Source organism: Didymosphaeria variabile (genome assembly GCF_027946475.1).
Source record: "Didymosphaeria variabile strain IMI 356815 chromosome Unknown scaffold_1, whole genome shotgun sequence".
Lineage (NCBI taxonomy): Eukaryota > Fungi > Ascomycota > Dothideomycetes > Pleosporales > Didymosphaeriaceae > Didymosphaeria > Didymosphaeria variabile.
In genome coordinates, this window is record NW_026611620.1 from 1,017,470 (window position 1) to 1,035,757 (window position 18,288).

General features: G+C 52.1%; 5 protein-coding genes across 5 annotated transcripts; 3 read left to right on the forward strand and 2 right to left on the reverse strand.

The window, feature by feature from the left end:
• Positions 1–566: 566 nt before the first annotated feature.
• On the forward strand, positions 567–1,109 carry N0V89_000313 (uncharacterized protein; the record flags this gene model as incomplete). The annotated part of the gene is made up of 2 exons (XM_056209137.1): positions 567–570; positions 592–1,109. The coding sequence occupies 2 exons, from the start codon at positions 567–569 to the stop codon at positions 1,107–1,109; spliced, it is 522 nt and encodes a 173-aa protein (XP_056075959.1).
• A 779-nt stretch (positions 1,110–1,888) lies between these two features.
• N0V89_000314 (uncharacterized protein) lies at positions 1,889–2,353 on the forward strand (the record flags this gene model as incomplete). Its single annotated transcript, XM_056209138.1, has 1 exon — positions 1,889–2,353. The coding sequence occupies one exon, from the start codon at positions 1,889–1,891 to the stop codon at positions 2,351–2,353; it is 465 nt and encodes a 154-aa protein (XP_056075960.1).
• Positions 2,354–3,676: 1,323 nt separating this feature from the next.
• VPS13 (Vacuolar protein sorting-associated protein 13) lies at positions 3,677–13,315 on the reverse strand (the record flags this gene model as incomplete). Its single annotated transcript, XM_056209139.1, has 3 exons — positions 3,677–6,500; positions 6,548–13,207; positions 13,269–13,315. 3 exons carry the CDS (start codon positions 13,313–13,315, stop codon positions 3,677–3,679), a joined length of 9,531 nt encoding a protein of 3,176 aa, XP_056075961.1.
• A 739-nt stretch (positions 13,316–14,054) lies between these two features.
• On the forward strand, positions 14,055–14,597 carry N0V89_000316 (uncharacterized protein; the record flags this gene model as incomplete). Its single annotated transcript, XM_056209140.1, has 1 exon — positions 14,055–14,597. One exon carries the CDS (start codon positions 14,055–14,057, stop codon positions 14,595–14,597), a length of 543 nt encoding a protein of 180 aa, XP_056075962.1.
• A 645-nt stretch (positions 14,598–15,242) lies between these two features.
• On the reverse strand, positions 15,243–17,302 carry SSA2 (Hsp70 chaperone; the record flags this gene model as incomplete). Its single annotated transcript, XM_056209141.1, has 3 exons — positions 15,243–16,460; positions 16,513–17,192; positions 17,245–17,302. 3 exons carry the CDS (start codon positions 17,300–17,302, stop codon positions 15,243–15,245), a joined length of 1,956 nt encoding a protein of 651 aa, XP_056075963.1.
• Positions 17,303–18,288: the final 986 nt, after the last annotated feature.

Below are 18,288 nucleotides of genomic sequence, written 5' to 3' on the forward strand. Positions count from 1 at the left end.
GCAGAAGTACGATGACCCTGGCACGGTAGTTGATAGGGTAGATCTGACATTTGTTCCGCGAGTCCCTGCACGCAGCCGGAACGCATGCTTGTAGACACATTACAAAGTCTAAGAATCAGACGAGACTAAGCAGTGGTTTTCATATCTTCCGTTCCCAGCCAATATTGGCCTTAAATCCATACGTGCGCCACATGGTTACAGACCCCGCTGTTGTCCCTCAGTGATTCTCCTGAATGTAGTCCATGGACATTCTTTCATCTTTTGCGAATGTTTGCATTCAGGGGCCCACAAAGCCTGCATGCGCATGACTACCCATGCCTACAGAAGTTCTGGACTGTTTCCTCGCTTGTGTGACGAGTCGATTGTCATTGTACGACTCTGCCCCGCCATGTTGGGCAGCAGTCCCTGTCAGTTCCTCCCTTTCCTATCTACGATGATAATCCCTTGCCTCCCTACTTCCCTCATATACCAAGGGACTCCAAGCTCTGTTTGTCCTCCCACAGTGGCAAATCACAGAGCTTGTCCAACACCAGATACCCGTTCTATGGAACCTGCACTCGCACAGCATGCGTCTTTCCGTGGTCCTAGCAGCTTGGCTGTCCTTAGGCGCTCGAGCATACACTCTGGGTCCAGTCGAAAAACCAATTGCTGCGCGCACGAATCATCTCAAGCTTGTGACTACTTTGTTGAAGCCGTTGCTGTCCGAGAACGCTTCCGTAACGCTTCCCAATGACAATAACTGGGATGCACTGCAAATACGCGGAACCTCTCCGCGCATACACCCGAACTTCGTCGTCGTCATTGAGCCCGCTACTGAAGAAGACGTGCAGAAAACGGTACAGTATGCATCCACATCAGGAACACCCTTCCTAGCTGTTTCTGGTAGTCATGGCTGGACGAAGACGCTCAACAACATGCCATATGGCGTTCAAATCAACATGCGTAAGCTGAACAGCATAACCCTGGATTTGGGTGGTAAAACAGCAACTGTCGGTGGAGGCACGCTCCAATGGGAATTAAACAGGGCGCTCTACGCTGGGAACAAACAAGCAGGTAATTCCCTCTTCAGAAACACGCGAGAGCCAATCACTACGGTTTCCGATACCTGAATTCTAACTTTACTATATCAGTGACCAGTCTCTGTGAGTGTGTCTCGGTTGTCGGCCCTTTGTTAGCTGGTGGACACAGCATGCTGCAAGCTCAACATGGTTACACTCTCGACAACCTTGCTTCCGCGCGGGTGATCCTCGCGAATGGAACTGCAGTCACTGCATCTAGCTCCAGCAATCCAGACCTATTCTGTAAGCAACCAAATGAGTTTTAATTGAATATGTTTTTCTTTTCGAAGGAACTTTTTACGCTCACTTGAGACATGCACAAGGTACCGGCCCATCCTGTTTTGACTCATACTGACTTGATACCCTCATCTCAGGGGCCCTCAGAGGTGCCGGCCACAATTTCGGCATTGTAACGAGTGTGCAATTAAAAGTGTACGATATCTCAAGCAACTGGACCCTCTCTACCTTTATATACAGTAGCGACAAACTCGAGGCCGTTCTGGACCTAGTCAATAAAATTGACGGCGATGCAAACCGTTCTGCCAACCTCGTAATTTCCGGCGTTGGCACACGCATTCCTCCCATGGATCCTCACAATGTAAATGCACCTTGTCTGATCTTTCAATCCGTCAACTGACTACGTTTAGCCCTTGATCCTTTACAGTATCTCATATCAAGGCTCAGAAGCCGAAGCCGCTCCCTACTTTTCCAGATTTCAAGCTGTCGGACCCCTCACAGTCAAGCCCGCCACCAATGTCAACAATGTCGATATATACAAATTGACTCAAAACAACCTTGACAGCGTTGCTTGTACACGTAATAAAAGCTCAATGGGTAGCGGCACCTCGTTGCCTGACTGGAACACGACTGCAGCCCGCGCAGCTTTCAACATCTTCACCAAGATGACCGCCGACCCACGCTTTTCCCAGTCTGTCTTCCTGCTCGAGAATTACGGTATCCAAGGAGTCCAAGCTGTCGACCCTGGATCAACATCTTTGAGTCTAGAGGAGCGACAGTACCCTGTGGTAGCGAATCCGACGATCTGGTGGAACGGATCGGCTGCTCTAGGTCAAGCGGATGCGGAGGCGTATGGAGAGCAGATCAGGCAGGCGCTCTTCTCAGGGCTGCCGGAAGGAGCGAATAAACACACGTACGTGAACTACGCAGTGGGTACGGAGAACTTCAACCAACTGTATGGATATGACACGGCCAGGGTGCAGAGATTGAAGGCACTGAAGAAGATGTACGATCCGGAAAACAGATTCGGATATTACAATCCTGTTCCTATGGTGTAAAGCTGGTGCTAGGGTTTAGGAGAGCGAGTAATCGTCGCTACCGCAGCAGTGTGTATGACATGCGCATCCGGCAGCAGGACTACCTATGAACCCATCATCCGTTTGGTGCATTCTATAGCAAATCACATCAGTAGATTCAGTCCAAATAACAATGATGTAGTGAGAAAGTCTACATTCTACATAGGAAGGATCGCTACGTTGCTCAACATCCGCCGGCTCTGTATTTCCTTTCATGTATATGCTATTGTATTCAAGTATCGTGATGCCGTTACCACGTTCCATTACCCACTCACGAAAAAGGACACTCCACAAAAGCCTTCACAAACGGCTTCCCATCCGCCGCCTCAACACACTGCCCCACTGGCGCTGGATATGCCGTGCTCAAACACCCATCGTCTGTGTACAACGTCGCTATGACAACTATATCAGCATCCATCTCTCCTCCCCCTTTGCCTTCATACAGATCTCGATACTCACCAGAGCACCCCGGATATTGCGCCGTAACCTTGTAGCTGATAATATCCGGCGTGTTGTCATTGCGATCAAGCAACTGGCATACGCCTCCGCGCCCGAAGATCGGATCCGCCCAGACGAAGGACGATGCATCGCAGCCGGGACCGGAGTAGATTTCTGCGACTGTGTTGTAGAAGTCTGGGTCATTTGGGCCTTGGGCAAGGACGAAGGGGAGGAGGGCTGGAAGAGCGAGGGAGAAGGAACGCATAATGATCAGGTGCTGAGTGAGGTAGGCTGAGGAGTATCAATGAGGAGTTAGTGATGATATAAATACTGTAATTTCTTCGCCAAGTGCTTGGAAGCTGAGGGAGAGTTTTCGTGTATGTATAGTGAACGCCGGAGTATCTGCAATCCTATCAGACTGTTGAGGACCACTGCTGTCGTCGCAAGTGTTCCCAACATGGGCATGCTGATGATAGTGCTGATGCGAAACGGTAGGTGGAGGAATTGATCCCTGCTGTTATCAGGCGGTGTAAGCTAGAAGCGAGACTGACTGAGCCGCCTATACGACTTTATCCACACTGCAGGACCATGGATGCGTCTCATGGCAGACAGGCGAGAAGAAAGTCGGTAGGCAAGAGTACTTGTCGGACACGTTACGTAGTGGAATAGCTGAGTGCTGCATTCGCATTTGCCATGAATTCCACATCATTCTCGACCTCATAAAAGTCGGGAGAGCGACATTAGAACAGGAAGATGATATTGCTCATTAAAAATAACAACAGGGAAGAAACAAAACTCAAAACCAGCCTATCGCTATGCCACGCCCATTGTACTATGCATAACCTTACTGATGCCTATGCCAATCATCTAACCCTTCGCATTCCAACGATCATTATAAGCATTAACCGCCACAGCAACCTGCCTGTAGAACCAATTTCTGCTCCCTTCATCCGCAACCGGGATATATGGGCCATTCGTTCCACCCTTCAGCGTGATACTCATGCCCGTCCTCTCCTTGCTAATGGTCTGAATATCCTTTAGCGGGACATCCCATTCTGTCCGGAGCGCCTTCGCTTTAATCATCAAGATCCCATTGTACGTCAGCATGACAAGCATGTCCTTGCCTTGAAGCTCCAGGTGGGCAATGTAGTCCTCATTGAAGTACTTTCCATTATCGAGAGTCTTGAGCCAGAACTGGCCCAGAGATTCGCGCTGGGAGTAAGGACGTACGATGCCGTCCGTTCCGATGAAGCGCGTGAGGCGCACGCGGTCGAGGCCTTCTTGATCGAAAACTGTTGTTGTGTTGCGCACGCCTTCGGCCATGTTAGAGGCGAGATCGAACGCGCCAATAGCAGCTTTGGTGGGGACACCAAGGAGGCCTTTGCCAACACCTTTAACGAAGCCAAGAGCGCCTTCTTTCTCTGCGCCTTGGATGGGGTGACGAGCGAGGCCACCCAGACCACTTGCAAGACTGTTGGCGAAGGCGTTGCCGCCAGCTGTGATGCCATACAGGGCGTGCTTCGGCCGGTTGCGTGAACGGGACATGCGGCGCTGGTCTTGGAACTCCTTATCTAGCGTTGCGGCAGAGAGACCCTTCGACATACTTCCAGTGAACTTAGCCATACTGTCGGAGAAGCCGAACACCGACTTCTTGACGAAGCTTGATGCACCCTTTGCGATACCGATACCGAGCTCCTCTGGACGGTCGGACTTGACCAGACCCTGGTACGGCTCGTAAAAGATGTCGGCGACACCAGAGCTAACGTTTGTGAAGAGACCAACGGGGTTACCGAGGAAATCAGCAGATCCGATAACGACGTGCACCTGGCGTAGGGACTCTTGCACGTAGTGGTTCTTGATGTTGGCAACGAGCGCATCTGTCGAGACGCGTACGTTCTCGAGCATCAATGCATTGTATCGTACAGGTGCGTCGTTGACATTGCCGATCGACATGGTTAGGACATTGACAGCGAACATGAACGGATTCGCTGAGGCCATGGTGTCCTCGGCGTTGATGCGTTCCGTTCGAACAAAAGAAAGATCAATCTGCATAGGCTGCAAGTGAAGTAGTTCAAAGTAGACATCCTGTCCCGACTGTTCCTGTTGGGGCTCTGGGATGTCGAGGGATTCGTCCCACAGCTTGCCTTCTTTCTCTTCTGACCATGATGCACCAGGGATCTTTGCAAAGTCAAGCATCGCGAAGATAAAGTCCTCATCAATCTCCAGAGTCATCTGCTGAAGGAGAATGGTGAAGTACTTGATGTACAACACGCCATAAGAGTCATCCTTAACTCGGGTGATGCTCGTTTGGAAGATGGGATGCGCTTCCATCTCCTTGCCAGTCTTTGGGACCACACTTGGGTAAAAGATGATAGGGAAAATTCCTCCATACAGTTGGTTATCGATCTGGATCCACTTGACATGCAGATTGACCATCTGGTAAAGTGGCGAGTCTGAATACTTAAGTTCAATGTCGCGCAGCGTCAGATACACGAGCTCTTTTAGGTGACGATTGACAAGCGAGATGCCGATACCAGCGAGGCGTAGTTGCGCTTTGAATGTGACATTGGTATCCATATCCTTGACTTCGAATCCTCCAGCTGTTGATGAGGAGCCTGCGGATTTCTGCTTGTACAGACTCTTGGACGGCTTGTAGTTCGAAAGCTCCAGTGTTTGTGTAGGCCCAGTGGCAACCACGTTCAGATCGATGATCTTCTGGCGCTGGCCTTGAGCGGGTGGCAGCTTGAAGGGAATAAGGTTGCCAATCTCTGCAAGCTTGACGTTTCGCTCTCTTCCGTTGGCGCTCAGTACTATCTCCTTATTTTTCCCAGCTGGGAAGTCCCATGCATATGGCATGATGCTCCTAGGAGGAAGGCGGTATCGAATGGGGCGGAAGCCAGTTCCTCGGTCATCTTCATCCTCATCCAGATTGGGGTTGGCTTGCCAGTAGAGAAACTCTTGGTCGCTCATATTCTTGAAAGAGAACGGCCAGTGCTTAGTCTCGACGCTGATGTGGATAAAGATTGTCGCTCCTTCCATGAGAATGTCGACTCGGACCAATTTCTGGCGCTGCCCAGCCTTCGACAGCTTGACGTGAACATTGCCAACATTGGAGATGTTGAATGGTGAGGACCACTGATTGTTAACGCCAGGGTAGCACAACGAGATCTGAGGTGCTCCACCTTGTCGAAGCCATCGCAAAGGTAGCAACTCTCCATCCTTGACGGACGTCCAGTCAGATGAGCCCGGCTCACGAATGTTCACCTCCTCTCTCATCTTATTCTTGATGATGAAGCGAGGGGCAACAGTCACAACCTTCGTCAAGTTGAACTTTCCTTCACCCTCACCGACGCTGACACCAAGGTGCATGTCAGATCGGGCTTTAGTGGATGGAAGAGCAACGGCATAGTTGCTTCCAATCGCATCCAAACTCTGCGGCTTACTCCAGTTCGCGTCTCCGACCTTAAGAAGCGCACGGTTCTTCTTATCCTGCGTAGGGTAGGAGAACATCAGAGGCAATGGCTTGGTTGAGTCGCTCTGGTCATTAGCAAAGATGCCCTGTCCGGCAGCCGCTCGAGCCTGTCCCATGAACTGCTTCGCTCGCACGTCCAGTTCCAAGCCGGTGCGGTTCAGAATGATGTACGGGCTGTAGATCGTCACCTTGAACGACCCACCTCCGTCAGGGTAGTTGCTGGTGAAGTTAGCAGGTAATCCAGGAACTGAGCGGACGGGACCTACTAGAAATGCATGTTGAGATGAAGTGACAGATCATTGTCATCTTTCAATTCCAGCGTCTTTTCTCTCCTAAAGCTTTCTCGATCCGTGGAATTGATAATGCCGAACTTGCTGGCTTTGAAGGGGGTATCTTGCAAATCGACGCTAATGAGCAGCAAATGAGACAACTCAACAACATGAACAGGGCTCACGCCACCCTTCCTGAGGAAATTGGTCCAATCTTTCTTAGTGTTACTGTCGTAGATCCTGTACTTGAAATCGAAGGGCAACAGATTCTGTACTTCAACCGGTGCAGCCAAGCGCAAGCGCATGTACGGGTATACGCTCGTAAGAGGGTCCTTTTTGTCGAACGCCGCATGCAATTGGAAGTAGAAAGGAGGCGATTGATCGTCCTGCTCGCCGCGGCAGGTGATTGTTCGCGTGGGACGCTTGAGTAACTCCTTCCAATACAAGCGCTCATTTGACCACTCATAGCCGAAGCCTTGATCGGGACGGACAACGATGGAGTGCATGAAGGCTGCACCAACAGGCGCAGGTCTTGCATCACCCGGCGCCACCTTCTCAATCTTCAAGAGATGGCCCTCCTCTGGGCTGTAGATTCCGAGCTCGATGGGAATCTGAGTGTTGTTTTCTACAAGGAGCGGGGACCTGAAGGTGATGTTCTTGACATTGTCGGCACCAAGCTCCACATCGACCAAGATGCGATGCTGTACTCGGTCTTGCTTCGGCTTGAGATTATACAGGAACTCGCCCTCTCGATGAACCGGTATCCGCTGAATGGGATCAAACCCACTGCCTTCCAATCTGATACCTAATACTCCGGTCGCTGCTTCAGTAGAAAGTGATTCACGGGTAGACAAAGCATCCTCAAAGCGCCATGGCTGCTCGTTCCCGTCTTCGAGCTTGGTGGCATACCCTTCGCTTGTGTCCTTGCCTTCGGCCCATACGTCGAGGTTGAAGCCTGTGTAATTACGAATGCGGTAAGGAGCATCGTCACTGCGAGGCTTCGACAGTATGTCCTCTTCCGTGGTAAGGAAATCAAATGACTTGGAGGCCAGGGCGATTGTGGCAGCCGTTATCGTGAGCTCCATAGCTTTGCGCGAGTACAGTTCTACTCCAAGTCTGTCAGGATTCTGGTCCTTGGACATATGGAAGCCGAGCTGCCACGGCTCAATCAACGGCTCCCACGCGGATTTTGAGAAGTTGTAGACGTTAATGAGTGTGTCAACAGAAGTGTCGGCAGTCATAGCACCAGACCAGTCACGCACGTCAATGCCAAATTTCTTCACTCGCCAGTCGAGGAACGGCATTTCGTGTACATCACCGATGAGCACAACACGTATACCCTCGATGTTGACGTTCATCTCCTCGCGCTTGAGGACAGCAGAGCCTTGAGCGGGCCTGGGTGGTTGTGGTGGGGCACCGTGCTGGCTTGAACGTTTTGTTGTTGCGATAGACCTGGCCGCTGGCTTGGAGGACGCCGCCTTGCCCACTGTAGACTTGGCCTTCTTCGATGGCGTGCCCTGCTTAATTGCCTTGGGGCTCTCTTCAGCCAGCTTCTTGTCATCGTTGGCTCCCGACATAGCTGAAGCGCGGTTCACGATCTGCATGGCGAGCAGGATATCGCGTAACGACAAGCGCAGCACAAGAGGCTCGATATCGACATGAATGCTGATTAATGACGAATTTTTGCCTTGATTCCGCATGTCCAGGGCAGTCTGGATGCTGAAGTCATCCAGGATGCGCATCCTGCTCGTCTCGAAGCGATCCATGCGACAGAGGAACATGCCGACTTTGTCGACTTGTAAGGTGATGGCTTGCTGTTTCGATACAAGGACTTGTTTCGTGCCGAGGACGATGGCTTCCGAATGCGAGATCGCGGGATTGGCAATGAGGACAACCTGCGCATCCACAAGATTGACACGGAAAGAGATGTTCATACCATTGTCTACTTGGTCAGGATCAGCCCCAGGTTTGACTGGCGAGCGCGAGCCATCCGGTGACATAACATCAGTATCGCTATCCGCATCATCTTCATCGACATCGTCTTCAATCGCGAGAGGCTCATCTGTAGCTAATCCAGCATTTACGAAGGCTTGTAGTGCGAAGAGGTAGTCCAAAGCCAATATCATCCTTGGGCTGTCGATGGTGAGAAGCGCGATCAAGTTCTTCTCTTGGCCGCCGGAGATTGACACACTCGCCATGAACTGCTGCTTGACGTCGGTGTTGATCAAGGACATGATCTTCCTAAACTTGTTGGTGCCTTGAGTGCGACTGTCGCGAATCGTAAACGACTGAACTACCAATTCTGCTTCCATGGCACCGTCGCTGATCATGCGAAGCTTCACATTTGTCTCATTGAGCGAGAACTTGGACAAGCTAGCAGCTTCGACATCGCCGACCGGCTCACCGTCCTGTGACTTGATGAGCTCCAAGCCGATAGCGCCGACCTTGAAAACGAAGTCAAGCTTCGTCCATTTATCGTCGTCAGTCTGGAGCTCGGGGCCCTGACTTGCCACAAGGTCTTGCGAAGATTCTTGTGGAGGCGACTCCTTGTCTGTAAGTCTTCCGGCTGGTTCAGTGGTCGAAGCAGGAAGTTCTTGGTGGATGTCCTCTTCCAGGCCGTCCGCGTCAGTCGCAAAAGCCTGCGGGATAGATCGTGAAAGCTCCAATGCGAACTTCATCTGCTCGGGGGTGATCTTGAGGTTGATGTCCGACATGCCACCGTCAATCTCCAGGTCAGGGCGCTGCTGCCCATGCTTATGCTCTACCATGGTGATATTGAAGTCCAAATCGACCTTGTCAATGAGCTCCAATTCCTCTGATCTGTCATCTTCGTAATGAAACTTCGATGTCAGCTTGATGTTGCGAATGCCAGCCGTGATCTTGTTCGCTGTATCAGAACCTTCGGAGTCATCTAAAGGATCGAACTTATTCTTGGCGTATATCTCTCCTAGGTTGGCGGTCAAGGTATCCCGCTCTGGCTTGTCCGAGATGACCATCCTGGGGAAAACAACAATGGGGGTGCTGATAGTGATGTCGAAGTGGAATTTCGTGGCCCGCTGCTGAATTTGTGTTGCTTGGTTGGCCGCAGCTTGCCGTGCGGCGTTGAAGATGGCTTGCATTTTACCAAACTTGACCGCAAATTCCATAATCTTACGGAACGGCTCCGTAAGGAAGTTGATCTTGATCGATCCAGTCTTCAGGGCAACAGATGCATCATATCCAGGGTAGCTGTCTAGCTCGCTGTCGAACGTCTCGTAGCTGAAGTCCGCTAAATTCTTGCCCTCAATGGTGACCAATTGGCGCAAGGGCGAGTCCTCGGGTACGCCTTGGTTCACATCATCGATCAATGACAAGTTACCCAGTTGCCCGCCAATGCGCATAGTTTTGCCATGTAGGAAGATACCTACTTCGCCAGAGTTGAGACTTAGTGTGGCCAATCGTATGCCATCGTTGTTGAGTATTACCTCTATCCGCTTTAATTCAGCTCGGATGCGGATCTTGTCTTGATCTTGCTGTGGAGCTTGCGCAACCTCTTGCTGCTCCCCAGCCTTGTCAGCAATCTGTGCTTGTTGGTCCTGGGCTTGACCAGGATTTGTAAATGTGATCAAGACGAAGTCCAGGAGCGTCAGCAAAGTTTTGCGCGTGACGATGAGGTTGATGGTGGACACCGCGACATCCAGATTCATTGCAATGCCTTCATACTTGTTCTGGAACTCTGGCGACTCCTTGTTTACTTTGACGAATTTCAGAGAAAACAGGTCCTTCTGCTCCTTGGCTGAGGCATCTTCCGATGAAATGATGTTCCGAAATTCAGGCAACGGGTCCTGTTCCACATGGTCTTCCACAGCCAAGGACTTCAGGCTGACTTCAGCAACCATGTCAAATGGCTCTTGGTAGAAGCTAAGATCAAAGTGCTCGGCGACAAGTTCGACCAACAGCTGGTCGGCCTTCCTGCCTTCAGGATCTGATCGATAGAGCGAACCTTGGAGCTTGTCCACAGTGAAGTTGAACTCGAAATTCCGCTGGTGGATGTTGATGTCGGATTTGGATTTTGCTTGTGGAGCATCTTCGAACTTCTCGTTTTTGACACTGTCGTTGTCTTCTTCCAGCACAAGCTCGTGTTCTTGTGCGGCGAATTGGAACGACTTTGATCTAGGCCGACCGAGAGGGTCTTCATTCGGCTTTGCTTCGCTAGTAGGCTTGAGGTTTGAAGGGCCCTTCGCGCCCTCAGTAACCTGTTTGCTTGGCTGGTCGTTCTCGAACTTCGGTATCGCGACGTCAATGAGCTTCATCAAGTTCTTGTATTTTAAGTCGGATATCGACGCATGGAGAATAGGGAGGTTACCACCGACGCGGAACTTGGTCAAATCGGATGCTTTAGGAACAATACATATCTCAATCTTGAAGTCCATGTTTATTCGGTCAACAATGTGCAAACTCTTCGAAGTGGCGTTTTCTTCGAGCTGCGCGCGTGTCTCCTCGATCGAGGGGCCGATGAGAACCTGCGTTGAGTGGAGCTTGAGAAGGAACTTGTCGTACATCAATGCTTCCAACTTCTTGAAGTCGTCTTCGGTGTACTGATGTTTCTGCTTCGACTGAATGTCATTTATAGTGGCTTTGTCCACCAGCTCGCTTGTGACGCTGATGTGACCTGCATCGACGATGAGGCAGTTGCTAGATTTCTTCGTGACAGAGTCAGGAATGATGATCAGAGGCGCTTGCAGATCAAGCTGGGCATTGATGGTTTTGTGTTCTGTGAGAGCGAACTCTAGACCAGCGCGGGTCTGTTGGCGGATGCCTTCGACCGTAGCTCCAGCTGTTTCCATAAGAGCACCAATGGATTCCATGTGCCGCTCTGGGGGCTTAAAGAACTTGGCCACTTCCACGACAAACTTTGGGTTGTACACAAACTCCATACCTTTCAGCTTCATGGTAAGAGCTGTGTCGGCGCTTTCATCAAGCGGGTTCTTCTCGAAAGCCAGCTGGAAGAAAGGATCTTCTTGCTCCTCTTCTTCGTCGTCATCACCATTCTTAGATGTCTCGTCATCATTGAGCTCTTCAATGCGCTTGTCATCCGGCACAGGTGGTGCATCCTTGATTGTGATGAGTTGAGGAAACAGGCTGCCTTCGGTAGTACCGTCATACAAGCGCATGCCTTCTAGAGCGACCTTGACGAACATAGAATCTGTCCGTTGGAGGAATTGCGTACTAAATGAATCGAAAAGAAGTCGCAATATGTCATTCGCCTGACCGTGAGGGTCTCGCTTCAGTGTGAAGCTACCCGTCCGCAGGCTCATATTGACTTCCATCTTGACGTACTCCCGAGGCATGTCTACGGATTCGGTGATTGCATTTTTCTCGTCCCAGTCGATGGCATCATACAACTCCTTGCGCTGCTCGTCTGTCATTTGAGTATTATCATCCTTGTTCTCTTCTTGCTTGGAGCCCCAGATCCACGAGCCCCAGCCCTGCTTCGGAGGTGGTTTCTTCACACCGATGTTTTCCTTGCGCAGTTGATTGCGGGCTAAAGAGCGCCAGAACCGGAGATCTTCGTACTTCAACTTTCGCTCGAGCTTATCAAGGTCTTCGTTCTCCTCCGCATTGAGCTTCTCTTCCCTCTTTTTCTTCTTGAAAAGTTCAATGTAGCGTATGCGATCGTCTCGCCTCTCCTTGAAGTAATCCCAGCTCCACTGCCGGTTTCGTTCATGAATCTTGTCGAGGACAGCTTGACCTGCAAACCGCAGCCACCCCGCAGGGTCTTCTTTCGGTGATGATTGGGGCTGGAACTTTTTGTACTCCTGGTGTCGGATGAAGTAGTGGAAAAGATCGACGAGCATGAGTGCGTCACGATATTGATCTTCATCAATGATGAATCCAAGCTCGTCGAAGAGTAGTCGAGCCTTCATCTTGGGTTTGTCTATCTTGCCTGTCTTGTCCATTTCAAGACCCATACGACCGCTTATGGGCTTGAGGATGAATTGGTGGTCGCCTAGCTCGGGGTTCTCACCCCTTACAATCATCCCTCGGACCTTCTCGATGAAGTCATCGTGGTCAATATCCTGCTCATCTTTGCTCTGGTTTCCTTTGCCAGTCCCAATCAACTTCGCGTCGGTATCCCAGTATATTGCAAGCGAGCCGAGCGTCGCCAGCTTGTGAGTTGAGCTTGCGGTGCCTTGGATGAAGGTCGGCTTCCAGTTCTCATCAGTGCTGATGGCGCTGAAGTCGGCGAGCGTAAGACCCAGCGCGAACGGGTGGCCAGGATCGGCTATCGAGTCTTCGTATCGGATATGGATGTTCTTGACAGTGACCTGTACATTGTCCACTATCGCCGTGACCAGGCTTGCCGTGAAGCTCTGGTTCTTCTGTTGCTCTTCGGCGCTCATACCTTCAGTGTTCCGCTCTTTCAGCAGCTCAGCACTATCAAGCTTCTCCATCTTCACAGCATGCGCTCTCCGCTCTTCTTCATCGGCATCGTAATCTGCATCCTCCTTAGGTGCTGCCAACAGGTAGACATCCTCGATGTTGACCTTCAACGGCTTCCCTCGCAGATTTGACCAGGGTATCGAAAGTGTAAGTGACCCCAGATGGCCTGCGACGACGTTGAGGGGGTAAATGTAGTTGATCGAGCGCTTCGCGGCGAAGTTCGAGATTGCGCAGCTTCACATCACCGGACCAGATACCGACGTTGAGCTGTTTTGGGTCGAAATTCTGGACATACATGCCCAGAAACCTATTGAGCAGGTTCGAAACGAGCCCCTCAAGCATGGCAGCGACGGGCGACCGTTACCCAGGTCGGGGCGGGGCTCGAGAGATGGGTTGGAGGTATCGCGAGGTTCGAGAGGTGATTCGTTAGGTCGTGCGATTTCGTGAAGTCATAGGTAATTGTTGCAGTCAAGCATAACAGCGCGAACGTGGGTATCGTAAGCTATGGACACAGTGCGCGGAGTGAAGGAGGGGCCACGAGGGGTGTTTGTGGCGGTGTGCTTGGAATAAGGCCAGCCAGTCTCTTGGAAGTCTGAGGACTGGGGCGTAGATTAATCTCAGGTATAGTCGTACAGGACTAGCAACGACACGGAGGGAAAGAATGATGCGCGGTAAAGGCAACAGTGGTGCGTAGGATTGATCGCCCGCAAGTCAGATGCAGGCCCATGCATGACGTATTGGGGGGGCAGCTAGCCTGGAAAAACAAATGGGCGTTTGGCCCGTGTACCGACGCGCTGGGTGCGCGCGATTCGTCCAAAGTTTTGACAGCCGTTCAGTTCAATCACGATCCGTGAGAAACATCGTTCCCATCGCATAGAGTTGATATTTCGGTACCCAGGCGTATCCAATCGTACCGAATCGCCCACTTTCAGAGGTTGTTGACCACACCTTAGCTGTACCACCCATCGCAGCTTCCTCAAACAGCGCCGCACAGAGTTATAGAACCCCGTCCGACACATACTACCGATCCCATTGCGCGACACTGTAGCAGACCGAAGGGATCATATAATTGGCAGACACGATGGGCTGGCTATGGACATCCTCATCCAGCAAAGCTGAGCCGCAACAACCCACCCCAAGCTCAATACCCATACGCTCCGAGCCCGCGCCCTCACCACCTGCAAACACCAACGAAGCATCCTTCAATGAGGCGTTCCCACACTTAGCACCTACGCCCTCGCAGCCCTCCCAATCACCAAACACTTCTGCTTCCACTGAAACCGACAACGACCCCTCGCTCCCTACAACAATGTCCTGCCGCGCCGCCTTCGACGCCGCCTTCTACTGCTCGTCCTTGGGTGGCCACTTCAACGACATCTACCGCTACGGCCACCTGCGCTCGTGCAGTGAGCACTGGGCCGATTGGAGGTTCTGCATGAGTTTGACGGGAGCATCTAGCGAGGGCCGCGCGAACGCGATACGAGAGCGATATAGGGAAAAGGACGCGAAAGTCAAGAAAGCGCCGAACAGTGAAGATGTATGGAAGCGGAGGGGACCGGGGGAGATGATTGAAAGGCCGTTTAGGTTTGCGGAGGAAGAGAGCCTGAGAGTGGAGAAGGCGTAGGATGGAAGACACTGTGGCTTGATTTGGGCCATATTTGGAACGCTTGGGCAAGGAGCATGTTGGTGGTGCGCTGGTTTGCCATGGTTCTGGTCTGGAACATGCGCATTCTGACTGGAAGACATTGCTGATACACAGGTTTGAGAATGACGTCTTTGTCTGACCGTAGGTGTACTCAAGCGTTCTAAATCAGCAGTAGCGCCGCGCCTGATTTCGCAAGGCAAGAAGGGTCGACTCAGACACTACTCTTCAGGAAGTGCGCTTCCTCGCTATTTTCTTGAGCATCGCTTTAGAGACCTATCTATCATAGGCAGCTATAGACCCTGTGCTTTAGTAGAACATACATCTCAACTCGCAAACGTAAAAGAACATCACTCAATTTTGCGGTGACTTTGAAGTTATTTCTCTCAATTCAGCTCTGATCAGCAGAGCCCGTAGAATTAGGATACATGTAATGACATCCTCCTATCCGAAGACTTTTCCTAACCCCCAATCATGATCGTAATTCATCCGATGCAATTAGTAGGAAACCGTGAAAATGGCTCAATAGCCCACAAAGAACTCCGAGGACAACCGCCCAGAAAACGACCATCTATGCGGAAGAAAAAAGAGACAAGGCAACCCAGGGTCAGGGTTCAGGCGAGACACTTAGTCAACCTCCTCAACGGTGGGGCCGTCGTCGCTGTGGCCAGCGCCGCCGCCGGGAGCACCGCCAGGGAAGCCACCAGCACCTCCGGGCATGCCGCCAGGCATGCCACCCTCGCCGCCAGCGCCGTAGAACTTCATCATGATCGGGTTGGCAACGGCCTCAAGCTCCTTCTGCTGAGATTCATACTCCTCCTTGGTCGCCTGTTGGCTGTCATCGAGCCACTGGACAACCTTGTCGATCTCGGCCTTGAGCTTCTCCTTGTCGCCAGCCTCAAGCTTCTCGTCGACCTTGGAGTCGGAGAGAGTGTTGCGGAGCGAGTAGGCGTAGGACTCAAGAGCGTTCTTGGCGGAGATACGGGCAGCCTCAGCCTCATCTTCAGCCTTGTACTTCTCCGCCTCGGCAAGCATGCGCTCGATCTCGTCCTTGGAAAGACGGCCCTTGTCGTTGGTGATGACAATCTTGTTGGTCTTACCGGTGCCCTTCTCGAGAGCAGAGACGTTCATGATACCGTTGGCGTCCATGTCGAAAGTGACCTCGATCTGAGGAACACCGCGGGGCGCAGGCGGGATACCAGTGAGCTCGAACTTGCCGAGCAAGTTGTTGTCTTTCGTCCTCGCCCGTTCGCCCTCATACACCTGGATGAGCACACCGGGCTGGTTGTCGCTGAAGGTGGAGAAGACCTCAGACTTCTTGGTGGGGATGGTGGTGTTGCGCTTGATGAGCGGGGTCATGACACCTCCAGCGGTCTCGATACCAACAGACAGAGGAGTGACATCCAAGAGCAGAATCTCGTTGGTGGACTTAGAGGAAGTGTCACCGGACAAGATAGCAGCCTGGACGGCGGCACCGTAGGCGACAGCCTCGTCGGGGTTGATGGACTTGTTGGGCTCCTTGCCGTTGAAGAAGTCGGAAACCATCTTCTGGATCTTGGGGATACGGGTGGAACCACCGACCAAAACGATCTCGTGGACGGAGGACTTGTCGCACTTGGCGTCGCGGAGGACACGCTCGACAGGCTCCATGGTGGAGCGGAAGAGGTCCTGGCACAGCTCCTCGAAACGGGCACGGGTGATCGAGGTGTAGAAGTCAACACCCTCGAACAGAGAGTCGATTTCGATGGAAGTCTGGGCGGAAGAAGAGAGAGTGCGCTTGGCACGCTCGCAAGCAGTTCGGAGACGGCGGAGAGCACGAGCGTTAGAGGTTAAGTCTTTCTTGTGCTGGATTCTGCGTTAGCATGTGTAGATACTTTCGGAGGGGGAAGATACTAACCTTGCGCTTGAACTCGTTCACAAAGTGGTTGACCAACCGGTTGTCGAAGTCCTCACCACCGAGGTGAGTGTCACCAGCAGTGGACTTGACCTCGAAGATACCCTCCTCAATGGTCAAGAGGGAGACATCGAAGGTACCACCACCCAAGTCAAAGATGAGGACGTTGCGCTCACCCTCGGTCTTCTTGTCAAGACCGTAGGCGATGGCGGCAGCGGTAGGCTCGTTGATGATACGGAGGACGTTGAGGCCAGCAATGAGACCGGCATCCTTGGTCGCCTGACGCTGAGAGTCGTTGAAGTATGCTGGAACAGTGACGACAGCGTTGTTGACGGTGCCACCAAGATAGGACTCAGCGGTCTCACGCATCTTGGTGAGGATCATCGAGGAGATCTCCTCGGGTGTGAAGTTCTTCTTCTCGCCCTTGAACTCGACCTCGACGACGGGCTTGCCAGCCTTCTCGATGACCTTGAAGGGGAAGTGCTTCATGTCGGCCTGAACCTCAGCATCGGCGAACTTGCGGCCAATGAGGCGCTTAGCGTCGAAGACGGTGTTGGCGGGGTTCATGGCGACCTGGTTCTTTGCGGAGTCACCAATGAGACGCTCAGTGTCGGTGAAGGCAACGAACGACGGGGTTGTTCGGTTACCCTGGTCGTTGGCGATAATCTCGATGCGGTCATCACCTGGGACTGTTAGCAAATACTTCTGAAAGAGAAAGCAGTCGAGGCAACTTACGGAAGATACCAACGCACGAGTACGTGGTTCCGAGATCGATACCTACAGCGGGAGCCATAATTGTGTTGTATGAAAGGAAGCGCGGGGTATCACAAGAAGAAAAAGAGATGTAGTCGAGAGTTCGCGGAGTCTATTCGACTAATACGCGTGACAGTTGATTTGGTGTGTGTGATGTGTGTGAGAAGAAGCTTGTTGCGTGCGGCGGAGGGCCTTTTGTAGCGGGTGGTGGGCAGTTTTTCAAATGCTCTTCTGGAAGTTTCGATCTGGCTCACCGGCCAACCAGGAGCTTCTACGCACTTCGAGAGGCCTCTACGGCCCACTCAAAGACTGCGCGGGCCTGCGGCTGGGGCAGCGTAGCTTGTGGCTAGGCTGCAGACGTGCGATTGCAAGCTACATTGACCTACAGCCGACCCATCGCGCGCAATTCCATGCTGGTGCTCGAAATTTCTCTGTATCGCCGCCCACTGCTATGACGAAGTCAGCCCCGCCTTCCGGATGCGGGTAGCTAAGCGAGTCCCCGCCCTCGAACAGCCCTGCACTGCACCAAGGGCGCCGCTCCTAGAGACTTTTCTGCGCATCCAGCAACTTCAGGCAGCTTCCAGATCGCATGAGCACCTTCTCCTCGATCGAGAGGGAGTATTGCGACTCGGCTGCGCAGTTTGCCAGTGGGCACGTACCGCTGTTTGCAGCTATCGATGCGTTTGTGACATCATTCAAACACCACAATCATATCAACGTGACGCTGGGTTTCGCCCATGGTGTTATCCTGCTTGACGGCTGTGTGCAATTGTTTTGTTCGTTAGGCTTCATGCCTGCTTGATCGTCTGCGCAGCCTTCCCTGTCCCTACCAAAGCTCTTGGACCATCCGTTCACATGTTCACATTTCCTCCACTTCACTAGGATGCCAGAATCGCTACCTCTCTGTTGAAGCTCGCCATGGAAATCGACACAGCGCTATCCTGCAAGTGGAGCTTTGTTGTCACAGCTGGATCGAGGTCCACGGGTGGCTGAAGTGCACGTGTGTGACGTCATTCTAACGTTTCC